This window comes from Heliconius melpomene, chromosome 15 (assembly GCF_056956725.1).
Source record: "Heliconius melpomene rosina isolate 202511_hmr_F chromosome 15, ASM5695672v1, whole genome shotgun sequence".
Taxonomy (NCBI): domain Eukaryota; kingdom Metazoa; phylum Arthropoda; class Insecta; order Lepidoptera; family Nymphalidae; genus Heliconius; species Heliconius melpomene.
Window position 1 is genome coordinate 3318661 of NC_140403.1, and position 15500 is coordinate 3334160.

Consider the following 15500-nt stretch of genomic DNA (forward strand, 5'->3'; position numbering starts at 1 on the left):
AAGATTAATTATTGCATTGTTGTACGGTACCGACAATATATTTACGTTATTCATAGATTTTGTTCCATCTATTACCATACTTAATTAGTCTGTGGAAAGTATCAAATGTCACTCTGACATAAGACATTACTAATGTCAAGAATTCAAATAGATTTTTATTACATTTCCAATTCTATTATACATTATAGTTTTTCAAAAATATGTATGAAATACTATTTTAATTGAATTTCATTTACGCAAATACTATACTACATAATAATGTTTCTATTTTATTTATGACGATTTCCTTTAATTATTATGAAATTGTGCGAACAATACAATTTTATGCAATAAGTGTTTTAGAGTTTGTTGAAATTATAATCGTAAAAATGGCACTATTCAAAAATTTTCATCGATTCACGGTGATTAATTTTTTAAAGTCTTATAAAAGATTCAATAGTTACAGTAGAAACATTTTAAAATTAAGTGAACGAGGCATGTATCAGGATATATTTCCTAACACATCTGCGTAAGTTAAGGAGCAGTTTCATATTTCCAGCTAGTTATGGAATATAAATATTTAGATTTTTCTAACAAAAAAAATTTTTTTTTAGAAATGAAATAAAAAATTTACTTAATAAGAGTCCTCAGTGTGCTTATGCAGGTTTTGACCCTACTGCTAACAGTCTTCATGTAGGCAATCTTCTTGTTATAATTAATTTAATTCACTGGCAAAGAGGTGGACATAATGTCATAGCATTGGTGAGAAAATGTTTAATATATTAATATATTGTAAAGAAGGAATGGTAAAAGTAAATGTGTTATTATTTACAGGTTGGTGGAGCCACAGGTTACATTGGTGACCCAAGTGGAAAAAGTACAGACAGAGTTGCTTTACCAGAAAATGTTATTGCACAAAATGTTAATTCTATTAAAAAAAATTTAGAAACTGTATTTGAAAATCACAAAAAATATATTTGGTTAAAAGATGAGAACCAGTTGAAACCTATAAAGTATGTATTACTAGAACAAATCACATAAAATAAAAACAGTAAAAAGTGAGACTAACATTGATTTCTTTTAGGATAGTTAATAATGAAATGTGGTATAGAGATATTAATTCAATAAAATTTGTAAGTGAAATTGGAAGAAACTTCAGAATGGGCACAATGTTGTTAAAGCAAAGTGTCCAAAATAGAATTAATTCTGACGTGGGCATGAGTTTTACTGAGTTTGCTTACCAAATATTTCAATCATATGATTGGCTTCATTTGTTAAATGAGTATGATTGTAGATTTCAGGTAAATATAACATGATGTTATATATATATATTATATTTAGCTTTACACTGTATGCAAGCTCTGAGGCATTTTGTATTAAGTAGTGAAATTCAACATCATGCATTTTCTTGTTACATGAGTAAAGAAATGAAAATAATAAATTATTTAGCAAAGTGGGAATCAAACTAGTAACTGTAGTGTTTTCAGTCTGACCCTGTTCTGCTGCACCACAATTCTCTCACACCTTCTACATCACACAATTAAGTATAAGTTACTGAGTTTTATTAAAATAGTGTTTGTTCTGTTTTAGATAGGTGGAAGTGATCAAATGGGCAATATAAGTGCAGGACATGAATTAATTAGTAGAACAATAAAGAAAAATGTTTACGGTAATAATAGATTTTTGTTTATATTTACAATATAATTTATTTTTTATATAGTTAATTCTATATTGCTTTGCTATTATTTTATTAGAAACATTTGTTCTGTAGGATTAACATTGCCTCTGGTAACAACTGAAGAAGGTGATAAATTTGGAAAATCTGCAGGAAATGCTATCTGGCTAGATGGCTCAAAAACAAGTCCTTATAGTTTATACCAATTTTTTATTAGGACAAAGGATTCAGAAGTTGAAAAGTTGTTGAAATTATTTACTTTTTATAGTTTAGGCGATATAAAAGATATAATGTATAAGCATCAACAGCATCCAGAGCAAAGATATCCTCAGCAGTGTTTGGCAGATCAATTGACAACATTGGTTCATGGAGGTAAAATTCCTTAAAAAAATTAATAACAAAAAAAATTGGCTGTCGTAGAATGGTTGGCAGATATTTAACTAATAATCTATGAATCAGCGTCACGCTGTATTCCGCATACAGCAGAGTTGACAGAGGGAACCTAGCGGTATCGCGGGGCATTACATGCAGAGTGGCAGTACCCAACACCTTTTTATAAAATCTTATAAAACCTTTTCTATAAAATTTACATAAAAAAAAGGACATATAGGTACCCAAATTAACATGTGCAATGGCGGCCTTATCACTATGAGTGATATCTTACAGGCAACCATTAAAAGTGCAGGATTTATGTAAGAAATTATAGTAGGGCGCAAAAAGTATTACTTAACAAAGTAAAAAAAAGAATTATTTAATAAACATACATACATACATACAAATACACACAAATCCATACATACAGATGAATACATACATACTAAAATAATATGTTAGGACAACTAATATAGACTGTCTTGTAATTGACACAGAGAGGACATTGTCCTGACATTTACATCATGGTAAACAAACTGTTTAAAAAAACAGAAAATGGCCAAAGGCATAAATTTTTAATTGTATATTTTCAGAGGAAGGTCTTATTCGCGCAAGAAAAGCAACTGAAGCAATTTACACTAAAGACGTGAAGTCGCTGATCTCATTGACACCAGTGGAAATGGAACAGGCATTTGAGGGAGCTCCTGTTATCAACTTGTTATTGTCACCCGGCATTACTGTGTTAGATCTTGGAATGAGAGCAAATTGCTTCCCAACAGAAAGTTAGTATTTTTAATGTATTTTGAGTATTATTCCACATTTAGGAACAATAAAATTATTTGAATAACATATAAAAATGGAATGTGGTGGGATTTGAACTCTCAAATCAGTGGGAACTCTCAAATCGGTGGGATCACTAAGCCATATGTTCTCATCAAACTACGTCAAAATTTACGTATTTTGTTAGCATCTCTGTAGGGAGAATATATTTTACATTTAATTTTTACTTTAAATTTATAATATAGATAAATATGCAGATGATTTTCTCTTTCATATCATTTTTACTTCTAATATTTGAACCAAATTTTAAGTAACTTGTATTTATTATGTTTAGTAAGTAATATGTATTGTTTCTTCAAATAATAGTGTTTGTAACATAATAAAATGTTGCAGGTGATGCAATGAGGATAATCCAAGCAGGTGGATTTTACATAAACCATCAGAAAATAAAGAAAGTTGATGAAGTTATAACTGAATCTGCACATATATTGCCAAACTGCATATCCCTATTGCGAGTGGGAAAACGCAACCATTATATAGTTAAATGGCAAACATAACAGAATATAAATTTTATAGACAATCTGTAGCTAATGGTTTGTAAATAAAAAAAAAGAAATTATTTTTGTGTATTTTATTATAATTACTTACAACAGAAGCTTGTATACTTGCAGTATATGATTAATAAAAATGCATATCACATAAAACATCGTAAATACTACATAACATACGTTGGCCTATTAAATTCACCATTTGATTGTGAAACAGCGAGGCCGATGTAAGTTGCGACTAATGCACGGTTCTCATAAATATCATAAAATATGGCTACCGATCATAATACGTTTGTGCATCGCGAATCTCCTAATATCACAAAGATTTACAGCAAAATATATACTAAAATGTACAGATATCAGTACAAAGCACGACATTATATCCTGACGCGTAAACGCTAAATTGACTCGATCTGATATGTCTCTCTGGAATTACGGATAAAAAAAGTAGCACTGAAAAGCTATGCGACGACTCCCCGTTATACTTGAAGCGATACGTACGTACATATAAATATATCATATACATAATAGTTATCAGTGAAAGTTCTCACCATTGTACAAAAATAAATAATTTGCAACGAAACGCCACAAAACTCTACACAATATACTATACTGTACTCGTATGAAAAGTAGTAAGTAAGCGGTCTAACCATCTAGCGTGTATAATATATATTAAATAGTGTTTCAGTCTTGCTCCAGTGCTATTGGCTAGAGGTCAGTGCTCTCGTGGGCGGGCGCTGGAGGGGCGGGCGGTGGCGGCGCGGGTACAAGGGGGCGTGGCGGGCGTGCGGCGTGTCGCGCGGCAGGGGGCGGGTCGCCGCCGCTTTCGGCGATGTTGCCGTCGGACTGCGATAGCTGGCGCGCGGCGCCCAGTGAGCGCGGCCCCTCCGCCTCCGCCTCCTTGCCGCCAGAGCTGTGCGTGCGCTGCACGGTGACGGTGCTGGTGACGTCGTCGGGGGGCCCCCCCACTTGGATGACTGTGGGGTGGTGTTTATCCACCGTGTACATGTGCGTGCGCTCAAGCACAGTGGGCGCGGGCGCAGGAGAGGGGGCGGGGGGCGCTGTGTCGTCGGTGAGCGACGCGCGCTGGGCTCGAAAGCTCTGTGGGCGCAGCGTGGCGGGGCGCTCGGGTACGGCCGGCTTGTGGCGCAACTGCACGTCGCCGTCGGGCTCGGGCACGGCGAGGGGTGCAAGGGGGGGCAGGGTGCGGGGCGCGGCGACAGGACGCGGCGGCGGCGTGCCAGCGGGCTTGCTGACGACGCGCAGGCGCGCCACCACGCCCGACTGCGCGCTCATGCTCTTGATCACCATCTCCTTGTCTCCCTTGCTATCTAACCCCTCGAAGACGTCCTTCTCGAGCTCCAGGCTCTGCCGCCGTGTGTCCGCGAGGTCCTCCCGGCTGCCAGCGCGCGCCGCCTCCTCCTTCAAGGCCTTGCTCTGGCGGTACGTGGACCGGTTGATGGTCTGCACTCCCGTGATCACCTTACCGGTGTCGGATATGACTGGTCGCGGCGGTTTCGCCGGTTTCTCTGCCTCCTTAATGGAATTCTGCTCCTTTGTTATTTCCGGAATTTGGGTCTGGGTGTCCACTTTCCGATTTTTGTCAGGTGTAAAGTTGGGAGGCACGGGCGCGATGGGCTTGTTTTTTCTACGCATTATAGGCTTAGGGCTACCGTGTGGCGGACTAGATTGATCTGACAGTGAACTGTTTGATTGGGCCTTCTTTATTTCATTATCTATCAATATGAGACTTGTGTCGTGACTATTGCTTCTGGAGTGGCGACCAGGTCCATCCATGGCAGCCTTGTGGGCGTTTTGGACATTGTAATCACACATGGACTTGCTCATACTGTAGTCTCCGTTAGATTGCTCCTGATTTAGCGCTACCGTTTGATTATATCCCTGGCCAAAGTTAGGCGTGAAACCATATTCACAGTGTTCCGGAAGAAGGTCCTCCTTGGAGAAGGAGATGAAGAAATTAAAAGCATCTTGAAAGAACCAGTCGGCATGTTTGATAAGCAACTCTACCCCGCAGTTAACTGCAGTCGTAATAGCCATATCAAACGTATTCTCATCTGCCGCCCACAGTAAATTAGGCGCGACAACGATAGCTAAATTAGACGGTGTCATCTTGTTTTTGCTTTGATTTTGGGTCAAGGCGGACAAAAATTTGATCAGATATCTAAGATTATTGAAGTTCGCTTCAGGTAGTAAATGTATGGCCTCCCATAAGGCGTTGAGGCGTGCCTGTTCTGAGGGCTGGCGGGATGCCAGAATGAAGTTTTCATAGAGACGAAAGGTAAGCAAGGGCTCGGGGAGTTCCCGCAAGTACGACTTCAAAACTGAAGCCACCACATGTACATCTCGGTAGTCGCCCGATAGAGGGAAGTTGAATAGCCCGGCGTCTAATGATAATTTCATTCTTCGCACTTTTGATGAACCTGTAAAATATTTGATGATTATTATGACGTAACAGTTGCGAAGTATCTAAGTCGAGTATGTCATGGTTGTAAGTTTAATTCGTTACAATTGGAATTTAATATTTAGAATATATTATTTTTATAAATAAATTCTAAGAGGCACTGCCCAGTCAACAACAGTTGTGAAATTATGTCACGGTAGTCTTCCTTATCTTCTTTCTCTTTCCCTCCGTCCTCTTAACTGGGACTTTGTTTTTAGACGGCCCTAACTTTAACACCACAAACATAAAAAAAGTTAATACGTAAATAATAAGTGACGATAAAAAACAATTTTCGTCTATAAATATGAAATATCAATTTTCATCACTATTGTATACCTAATATAATTATTATGTAATTATTTGTGTGTACGAAAGGAAAACATACATTAATGCACCGTTTTAATCACTGAACCAGTTATATAAATATAAACAAAATATACCTATAAAAACAATCTATATATGTTATAATATTTACGGGAATAGTTATTATATTTAATTACCCAACCCATTTGAAATGAAATACTTATTTAAATTAATATTTCCAAATGGAAATCTTCGCTCTGGTGTCGAGGCGCGGCGTAGAGTTCCGCCACTCAACACGCAATGCCTCCAGAATTTGGTGGAAAGTGTGGAGTGTTTTAACACTACCTAGTGTTAAAAAACTCTGTTCCCTCTGCCTACCCTACTATGTGCGGGATATAACGTTAAGCGGATTTATTTGTTTTTATCAAACTCACTTCCTTTTCCCATCCTGGAATCCACAAAATGCGGCGTTGAGTTGCTCCACTCCAATAAAAATATACTATACAAAAAAACATAAAAAATAAAAATAAATTCTACTTACTGCCAGCAATTCTGAACAATCCTTCTTCATTTAAAGCGAGCTCGTACAAAGTGCAAACACAAAGTTCCAGGGGGAACGCTATACGTCTGCCGGTCACGCGCAGATGTTCCTCTAAAGGATATCCAAATACTGGTTTGACGGAGCTATCATCTGAAACATACGAACAATTTTATGTATGTAACTAGCTTTTAACTATAGCTTCGCTGCTGTGGTCGAGTAAAAATAACTTTATGTATGATATGAAATATTTTAAGTGTTTTCCTTACTTAAAATATTGCGTATTTAACTATGGGAAGGTAATCCTGACCACAGTCACAGTGACGTTCATTGCCGCCGGTATATCGTGTCGTAAGTTAGACTTTTTGAAGTTTTTCACATTCATTAATTGTATACTCGGAAAGAAACAATTAAAAGTAAGAAAAAATCTAAATTAAAATCTGTTCAGCCATCTACAGCTAGCTAGCACGATTCATCAATCATATAGTTAGGAAAGTTTGCTAAAATACTATACAAATGGACAGACAAACAGAAAAAAAATGTAACCCATAAGAGATTTTTCGTGTTTAGACAGCAATACAGTTTTATTATATGTATAAATACAAGACAATACACCATAGAGACAAATTATATAAAGCTAAAATACCAAGAATCTCAATTTATCTAAGGAAGGAAAGGAACAATGTTTGCTTAATTTAGTGCATCTATTAATGGCACTCGTTAATTAAACGAGACGACTTTGTTGAGTAAGCAATTAGATAGACCACAAATATTATCTTTATTCTAAATAGGTTGTCGTGTTTTTTAAAGTATTTCTTAGTCTGTATTTTTGTTCACCGTAATTTTTGTTGGTCAAAAATAAATAATAATAATATAACAAAATTTAACAACATAAAAAAATGTACAAGCTTAATTTTTTATAACGAATAGAACGGTTAATAGGTTTTCCATGTTTTTTTTCATATCTTTTATCATTTGATCTCCATCAGTTATCAGCCTTATCAGTAAAATAAATCCGCCAAGATTCCTTCAATCTGTTATTTATAATAATATTCTCGATTTATATAACTTTTATTTATAGTACTTGTAACACTATAGCATCATCCTGATTCCTATCGAGCACCTTTTATTTCAGATCAATTAAAAAACAAATAATGACATTTGCATTTGTAAGCTATAAATGAACTCATACCTATATACATATTCTAATTAATTTCATATCCTCTAAAAGACAAAATGTGGCATTTATTTTCCTCTCAAGATGAAATGTTATATAATAATTGGATAGAAAGTAGAAAACAGAAGATTTAACAGTAGACTTCCTACCCTACCCTACTTTGCAGAAAAAAGAGTGAAGCTGCTATTCACAACAATAAGGTCAACCACAATCTACTTACTTATAAATCTCTCCAACTCCGGCACCGTATCAGTCAAATAGTGCAAAGCAGATTCATGATAAGCCCTTTGCAACTTCACATATTGCAATAGAGTGTGGGCAAGTTGACCTTCCTTAGCTACTAATGTGTACATGTCTGCTGCGAGGGCATCCCTCGCAGATTCTACTTTGTTGCCAGTTTCCTCTAATTCCTCTTTAGCTGCATTCAATTTGGTTGGATTCTCTTCTTTTTGCTTTTCTAAATGCTGTGCACAACAAATTATCTTTAATTAATCTTAGTGATGGGATGTGGTCCAGTGGCAAACAAATTGACTGTAAGTGAGACTGTTCTGGGTTCTATTTCCACAAATGAACAATAATTATTTAATACTTTCATCTCTCTATATCACTCTGGTAACTAGACAATGTGCAGTATAAGTCCCGGTACTCAACACATAATGCTACAATCAATTTTTTATTTCGAAATATTGTTACCAAAGAAAGGATTTTTTAGTGTGGGAGTAATAAAATAAAAAAAAATTAAAATGTCTAATTAATATAACATAGTAAAAATGAGTAATTTTTATTTTACAGATAAATATATTTCTATTAATACATGTAAATACATATGTTTATGCATGTGCATGAGTAATAAAACTATAAAATCAATACAATTCAAGTGCTAATGACAAAAGTCATTACCAAGCTGTTATCTAATCCTTGTTTACATTTCAAGAACATTTCTTCAAATTACTCCACAATTTAATAAAAAAACATATTTGTTAATTTACTTATTATAACTGTCATGACTACAGGATGTTTTGCAATATAAAACATGATACTATTGGTAATAAATATATTTTTAGTAATATAATTTATTATCACAAGATTGTGATTCATCGTTTTGTTGTGATACTGCATAGATGACTTTGAGTTTGAAGCCTTTGTTGAGCACCTGTACAAAATTTGACTGTAAACAACAGTTGTGGGTTCAATTCCCACTTGGAGCAATATATTATTTTAACTATTCCACTAAGACGAAAAAATGCAGCATAAAATTATATTACTTACCAATCTATAACTTGATCAATTGAGCTAAAAGTAGAGATCAAAATGTCTTGATACTAGGTTTTTCAAACCTAGCTATATAAAATATGAACCTGAAAATAATTTACTCACATGATAGCGGCTTGCAGCAGATTCTCTCTCACTTATTAGTCTACTCAGAAGCTTTTTGGCTTTCATTATAGCTGGCAGGTCCTGCTCACTTATGGTTGAGAGTGGAGAACATACAAGTTGTTCAACTTTTAATTCATGTTCTGCAATTTCATTTGCTAGAAATTTCTCTGTTTTACCTAAAAAATGTTTTAAATGCATAATTGTAAATGATTATTTTGTATTTTATTGTCTTATAAAGAAAGAGACATTAGGAAATACTCACCACATTCATGAAGTATATATTTTAAAATACTGTCATCATCATCAAAATTACTTGCTTCGCACATTGACAAACCTAAGAGATATTCAGGCAGCTTTTTAAGTCTTTTCTCTCGGGCAGCTGGATCCTGTCCTTGTGTGTTACCAGCAGCTGTGGCCAATCTCTTGCTAACAAGTTGAAGAGCATTCCGGAGTTGTTCTACTTTTCTATCCGCTGTTTGCAATTCATCTGTCAAAGCTTCACCTTTGCCTGCCCTATTTTTTCAACAATAAATAGCATACATATGTATATAACCAAAATTTTGCAAGTAAATTTAAACTTTATTATATTTATCATTAAATTTTAGTTAGTAATAGGATAATTTATTACGAAAACATGTGAAATCTATATGACATTATGTATAATCTTTAAAATATAGCTTTACATTGTAAAGCATAAATACATTGTTCATGAAGTAGCCAAAATGTTATCTGATAATATAGAATGATTACCTTGAAAAGGTTTGATCGGCTAACTGTTTAACCCTGTAGAATTGTTTCTTCATTTTAACTATTTCTTATTAATTTATCTAATATTACAAGGTCATTGGACTTAGTCAATAACAATAAAACGATCAAGATCACTCGCCGAAAAGAACGGATCTAATGTCAGCAAGTCAATGAGATCATCTTCACATACTTTGTACGAAAACACTGCGACTTACAAAACACAAATATTTTTTAATAAGGCACTACATTTCAAGAGCTATTGATTTCTTTTTCTCACAACTAATTTGTATATAGTTTTAAAATAAAAAATTATAAAAATTGTAACTTGAATGAATTAGAAAAATAAAATCCACAGATACATAAATCACAAAACTGAAGTACAGACTAAAAATATATAAGTAATAAACATAGATTAAAATTAGTCAATATAAATAAGTACAGAATAATTTTATTCTTCTAATACGTATAGAATCTTGATGCTAAATAACTCATTAAAATTTCCATATTCCCAAAATATTGAAATATAAAAAAGATTAAAAATATATAGTCCACGAGGTCTAAGCTAAGATTGGCATTTGCGTAGGTGTCCATATAAATATTATAGGTGTAAGTCACTTGCTTGGACTTATGACTGTTTTATACTGATTTTTGATAACCTCTTGTACTGATCAGCGTCACATTTGTCTTCAAAGATAAAGTTTACACTAGCACTGCACCAGAAAAATGTATGTGAGCAAGCAGTAAAAAAATCGTGGATACAACGCTTAACGCTGTTGTTAATTATGTAACATAAAGATTCATTTTTAACTCAAACGACAAATCGGACAAGAGTAAAATTATGAGGATATAACTTTCGTCGCATTGGCAATTTAGAATTGGTAGGAATAGAAAGGATCGGGTGATCCGTACCTACCTTACTACTAGAATAATACTAATTTGGCCTACCCTTATATGGACATATCCTCTACCTCTTCATAAAATATTTTTATAAAAACACCAATGGTCTACCGTTTTTTAAAAATAAATAAATAAATTGGCTTCACGCTATATTCCGCTCACAGCCTACCTATACTTACTATCCTAGGCAGAGAGTAACATATTGTTAACACTCCGTTTCTCACTTTCCGCCGACTTCACGAGGCATTGTTTGTTGAATGGCGGAACACAATGCTGGGCTTTTGCCTTGGTGCCAGAGATGAAATGAAAATATTAATCATTTCCTCGAGTTGGGATCGAACCCACAGCCGTTGTGTTAATCACAACCGTTTTTTATGTTAAAATATTTTACTTACTTTCTCATTATAAACTTATTTTTAAACGTTTATTCTGACTAATCTTATAGTCGCTCACAAATGAAAAAACTCAGCGTAAGTTTCGCAAACTGTATTGTAAGGTTGACTTTCTGAGTAAAAACATTAGTGTAAGGCAGAGTATAAATACTAAATATATGAATAATTATAAAAGTTTAAATTTTTTCATCAAAAGAATACGATTTTCTTTCTAGGGCTTTGAGTCTCCTAAATAGATATGATACTAATGCGTGTAGGTCTAGTTACACGTCTCACGATTTTTCCTTAGTGGGCTAGCTAGAGAGAATGGAGCAACAAACATTATGGTCTCTCCATCTCTTTCACCTCATTCACTGTCATCTACCTCAGCATACAACTTTGATGTATTTACATGACAAATCTCCACTATTATCGATATTTTGTTTTCGAACGTCAAAAGCCTCCCTGCCGAGTGGCAGTTCGTTTGACGTTACTCTTCGACGAACTACTTACTCTTCCTTCATATTTTTTTTTGCCATTTTTTCAGCAATCATTCTTTCGGCATGCCTTAACTTAAGAACGTTCTTCTTCATTTTTCCATAGTGAAATCTTCGCTAGTAACTGCCATTCTATCTATCTATACATTCACACACTTCGCGAAAATAAAAATTTATGCAAGTTTATATGTATATTTAAAGTACTTTATTGACTAAAGAATGTTAAAATACATAAGAATAGTTTTTACTTAAAACTAACATATTATTTTTCTATACCACAAATTAACAAATAACATAAATTCATAACTTTTATTAGATGATAAAATATTAACATTATTTATCATAAGAATTAATCCCAATTTATATTGAAGAGTAGAAGCTATATTCGATAGTGTTTGCACATCAATTCATTAGTTAAAAATAGGTTATTTAATAAATGTGAAACTACTTATAGCAATTATCATTTTACAGGGGTAATAAGTATTTAAAATGTATTGCAAAATTAAGAATTTTTGTTATGCTTTTTAAAGCCATGGTTAGGGCCCTTAAACTTTTGTTGTTGTCCTTGATGACCTTTGAATGCAAATGGGCTTTTAGATCTGATGTTATTGCCAGGATTTGCTGATGGTGGACACTTTGGCATAGGTTGCTGTCCTGTAGGGTCTCTTTGTGATTGTTTATTAACATTAGCTGGTCCTTTACTCGTGTCTCGATGTCTAAAGTTATTTTGGTGTCTGTTTATGTCAAATCTAAACATCAACTTTCCATCATTGATAAAGTTGGATAACATATTAAGAGGCATAATACCACATTTTCCTCGGCGAAAAATTTCATTAATATCAAAAGCATCATTGAAGCACTGATCAGTAAAAATGACTTTACGTCTCGCATCTTGTGTACTTGTAATTTGTATCTCATATGTGTGCTGCTGAGCAGTTCTCTTGCCTCCTATAAGTTGTATTACCCAGTATGCCAGATTTTGGCAGGTATCGATTTTTATAGACAATATAAATAAATACTTTCCTTGTGGTACAAGATACATAAATCGCTCATCCATAGTAGTAGATATGTTCTTAAGATGAATATCATTATTAGTATTGACATTGCAATGCAAAGGGTGGCGCTCTTTGAAGTGATCAAGCATCTCTTTTAGTTTGCCTGTAATCATATTTATAATATTTTCACTATAGTAGTAGATATAGCAGTTTCTAAATATATTTATTGGTGTCAAGTAATTCGTAATTAGATGTCATTATGACATAGAGGACAATTGTGGTTGTGGGTTCCATATCTGCTTTATATAAAGAGGGTTAAACATATTTAAATTATGTATAATCATTTCCCCGTTAATTCTGACATAAACAATGCATTGTCTTAAATTTGGGCGTAGATTAGAGAGGAGTATCTTGACATTGCTTACCGTGCTAAACAAGAAAAAGCATAACACTGATAGTTAAAAACGTAAAAAATTTTGAGAATTATTGTTTTTTTATAGCTTCATGCTATGTCTGAATAAGCAGAGGGAACTTCTGCTACGACTGCTCCACTCCTTTCCGCTGGATTCTTCAGGTGTTAAGTGAGTGGTAGAACTCAAACTCAATATACTGAGTTTCTTAATTTATCTTATTCATCATTTAAGATAGATAAATTATATTTAGATTTTATAATTATTTTACTATTTCTTCATTTCTGCTATAATTATCAAATGTTTTGTTTTCTAAAAATCATATTTTTCTTTTCCAAGTGTGTAATAACATTTCAAGGTACATAAAATTTATTAATTTTCTCGTTGTTGGTTTAGAAAAGTAAAGATAAACAAATAATGAATATTATAATATGGTATTACCTGACCATGAGCATCTGCCAAAAACAATGCCCAGAGGACATTGCATTTCACGGAATATACACTCCTTAACATGTTGTTCAACATCTTTAGAAATCATGGTGAAGACACAACCAAGAGCTTTATTGGGACAAGCGACTGTCGCCTATTGAAATATTAATTTATATTAATTATATAACATAGACAAATATTAGTAACTTATAACAGTTCATTAAAATTCAATTACAAAATAATACTTGATTATTTAAAAAAAACTATTCATTGTTAACTTTTATTATAATTATTTATTTATCTATCACAAATATTCTTTAGTGTACAAAACCTTAAGACATGTTCATAGAATGGGCATGACCAAATAATTTGTTTAGCTAACAAATTTAATTATAATTAATACATTTCAATCAGATCTATAATATATAAAAAGCAATGCACACATCATTAAAATAGCATTTACAATGATATATACTTATATACAGCTAGAGAATACAATGTAAAACTAAATACACATAGTAACCATATCTGTGTGGTTTTTCCTTATAATTATAAATAATGGTTTACATTAAACATCATCAATAGAATTAAATGTCTATTTTATGTATGTTACTTGAATTCCATAAAATTAAAAGACAGCTCTATAAATGAAAAACCATTTTGAAATTATAATTATATATAATTAATACTAATGATTGTGTTAAGTATGAAATACAATTAATATCAACCAACAGTAATTATAACTTTGACTTACCTTTGCAATCAAGTCTTCAAGTTGCCAATTCCTCATTTGAGTCATTGGTTGACGACAAATGGGACAATTTGGTGGGCATAAGTTACTTGTACAGGTATTGCAAAGACTGTGGCCAGACTGGCATTGGAATATTGGTGATGACATTACTTCCAAGCAAACAGGACATTCAGGAAGCTCCACTCCTGCTAAGCCCATCCTAAATTGAATAATTAATTTGTTTGCTTAATACATTTGCCGCTTTCTTATTATATTTAATGTTATTGTTTTAAAAAATCGTAATTTAATTACAAAATTAATAGATTGTATAGTTTATTCAAGTTACTACTATAAAATGATGACTTACTTTTTATTTACTTTGTTTTTCGCCATTGTAATGCTGCTGTCTACTAAACAAAATACAAATTATTCAATGATTATATATTTTCTGTAAATTTCTAAGGATTTTGGTGATGTGATACACAATTACCATTAATGCGTTATATTATTTTGCCAGAATTCACTTATGGAAGATTTTTACCTCACTTACCTTGATCACTTTAAAACAGTATTAATATTATGCTGGAATCAATATCACTAAGAAAATATATACACTTGATAAATAGAGATAATGTAGATAGTAATTCGGCACAATATCTACAAAGACTACAACGATCGATTCGCAATCTATTCTATATGGATTATAGAACGTGATGACTTTATGAGTGCACGTATAGTAATTACAATTTTAAAAAAAACCACACTAACATTACACTTTTTATATTAAAGTATACTATAATACGTTGCATTAAGATCGATTTTGCTACGTAAGAACATTATGATATCGGGATTTCCTGAGTTTTCAATGTTGCCCGATGGAATTATTTATATCATATAAAAATGGAAAATTATAAAAAAGAAAATATTTACACGATACATAATTTGATAAATTATAGATTTTGTTAAATATATATATTTTTTTAAAAATACGTCTAGGTTTTTTATAGCAAAGTATATTGTTATACAATTGTCTCTTCAATATGGTTAATAAATAATAACAGATGGTTAATAAGTAAAAACATAGCAATAGAAAATATGTGCTGAAATTCAAAATAAAAAATATTATTGTTACATTAATATTATGAATTTACTGACAATCTTATCACCATACCAAAAGTTACTCATTTAAATTATACGGTATTAAATTATTACTA

At 33.0% G+C, this 15500-nt stretch overlaps 3 protein-coding genes across 4 annotated transcripts; 1 reads left to right on the top strand and 2 right to left on the bottom strand.

The window, feature by feature from the left end:
• Window positions 1–182: 182 nt before the first annotated feature.
• Window positions 183–3425, top strand: TyrRS-m (Tyrosine--tRNA ligase, mitochondrial). The gene is made up of 8 exons (XM_085198139.1): window positions 183–508; window positions 594–741; window positions 814–992; window positions 1064–1280; window positions 1570–1648; window positions 1751–2026; window positions 2620–2808; window positions 3200–3425. The coding sequence occupies exons 1-8, from the start codon at window positions 276–278 to the stop codon at window positions 3361–3363; spliced, it is 1485 nt and encodes a 494-aa protein (XP_085054265.1). The 5' UTR covers window positions 183–275; the 3' UTR covers window positions 3364–3425.
• Window positions 3423–10331, bottom strand: LOC146531329 (rho GTPase-activating protein 44-like). The gene is made up of 6 exons (XM_085198138.1): window positions 9961–10331; window positions 9473–9723; window positions 9211–9386; window positions 8054–8297; window positions 6660–6809; window positions 3423–5795 (listed from the first exon to the last, which is right to left on the bottom strand). The coding sequence occupies exons 1-6, from the start codon at window positions 10011–10013 to the stop codon at window positions 4063–4065; spliced, it is 2607 nt and encodes an 868-aa protein (XP_085054264.1). The 5' UTR covers window positions 10014–10331; the 3' UTR covers window positions 3423–4062.
• A 1573-nt stretch (window positions 10332–11904) lies between these two features.
• LOC146531330 (E3 ubiquitin-protein ligase Siah1-like) lies at window positions 11905–15027 on the bottom strand. 2 transcript variants are annotated; one of them, XM_085198141.1, is made up of 5 exons: window positions 14837–15027; window positions 14654–14693; window positions 14311–14506; window positions 13569–13710; window positions 11905–12880 (listed from the first exon to the last, which is right to left on the bottom strand). In XM_085198141.1, exons 2-5 carry the CDS (start codon window positions 14677–14679, stop codon window positions 12225–12227), a joined length of 1020 nt encoding a protein of 339 aa, XP_085054267.1. In that variant the 5' UTR covers window positions 14680–14693; window positions 14837–15027; the 3' UTR covers window positions 11905–12224. The 2 variants fall into 2 exon arrangements, with proteins under 2 accessions (XP_085054267.1, XP_085054266.1); XM_085198140.1 differs by having other exon boundaries at window positions 14654–14696.
• Between the last annotated feature and the right edge of the window lie 473 nt (window positions 15028–15500).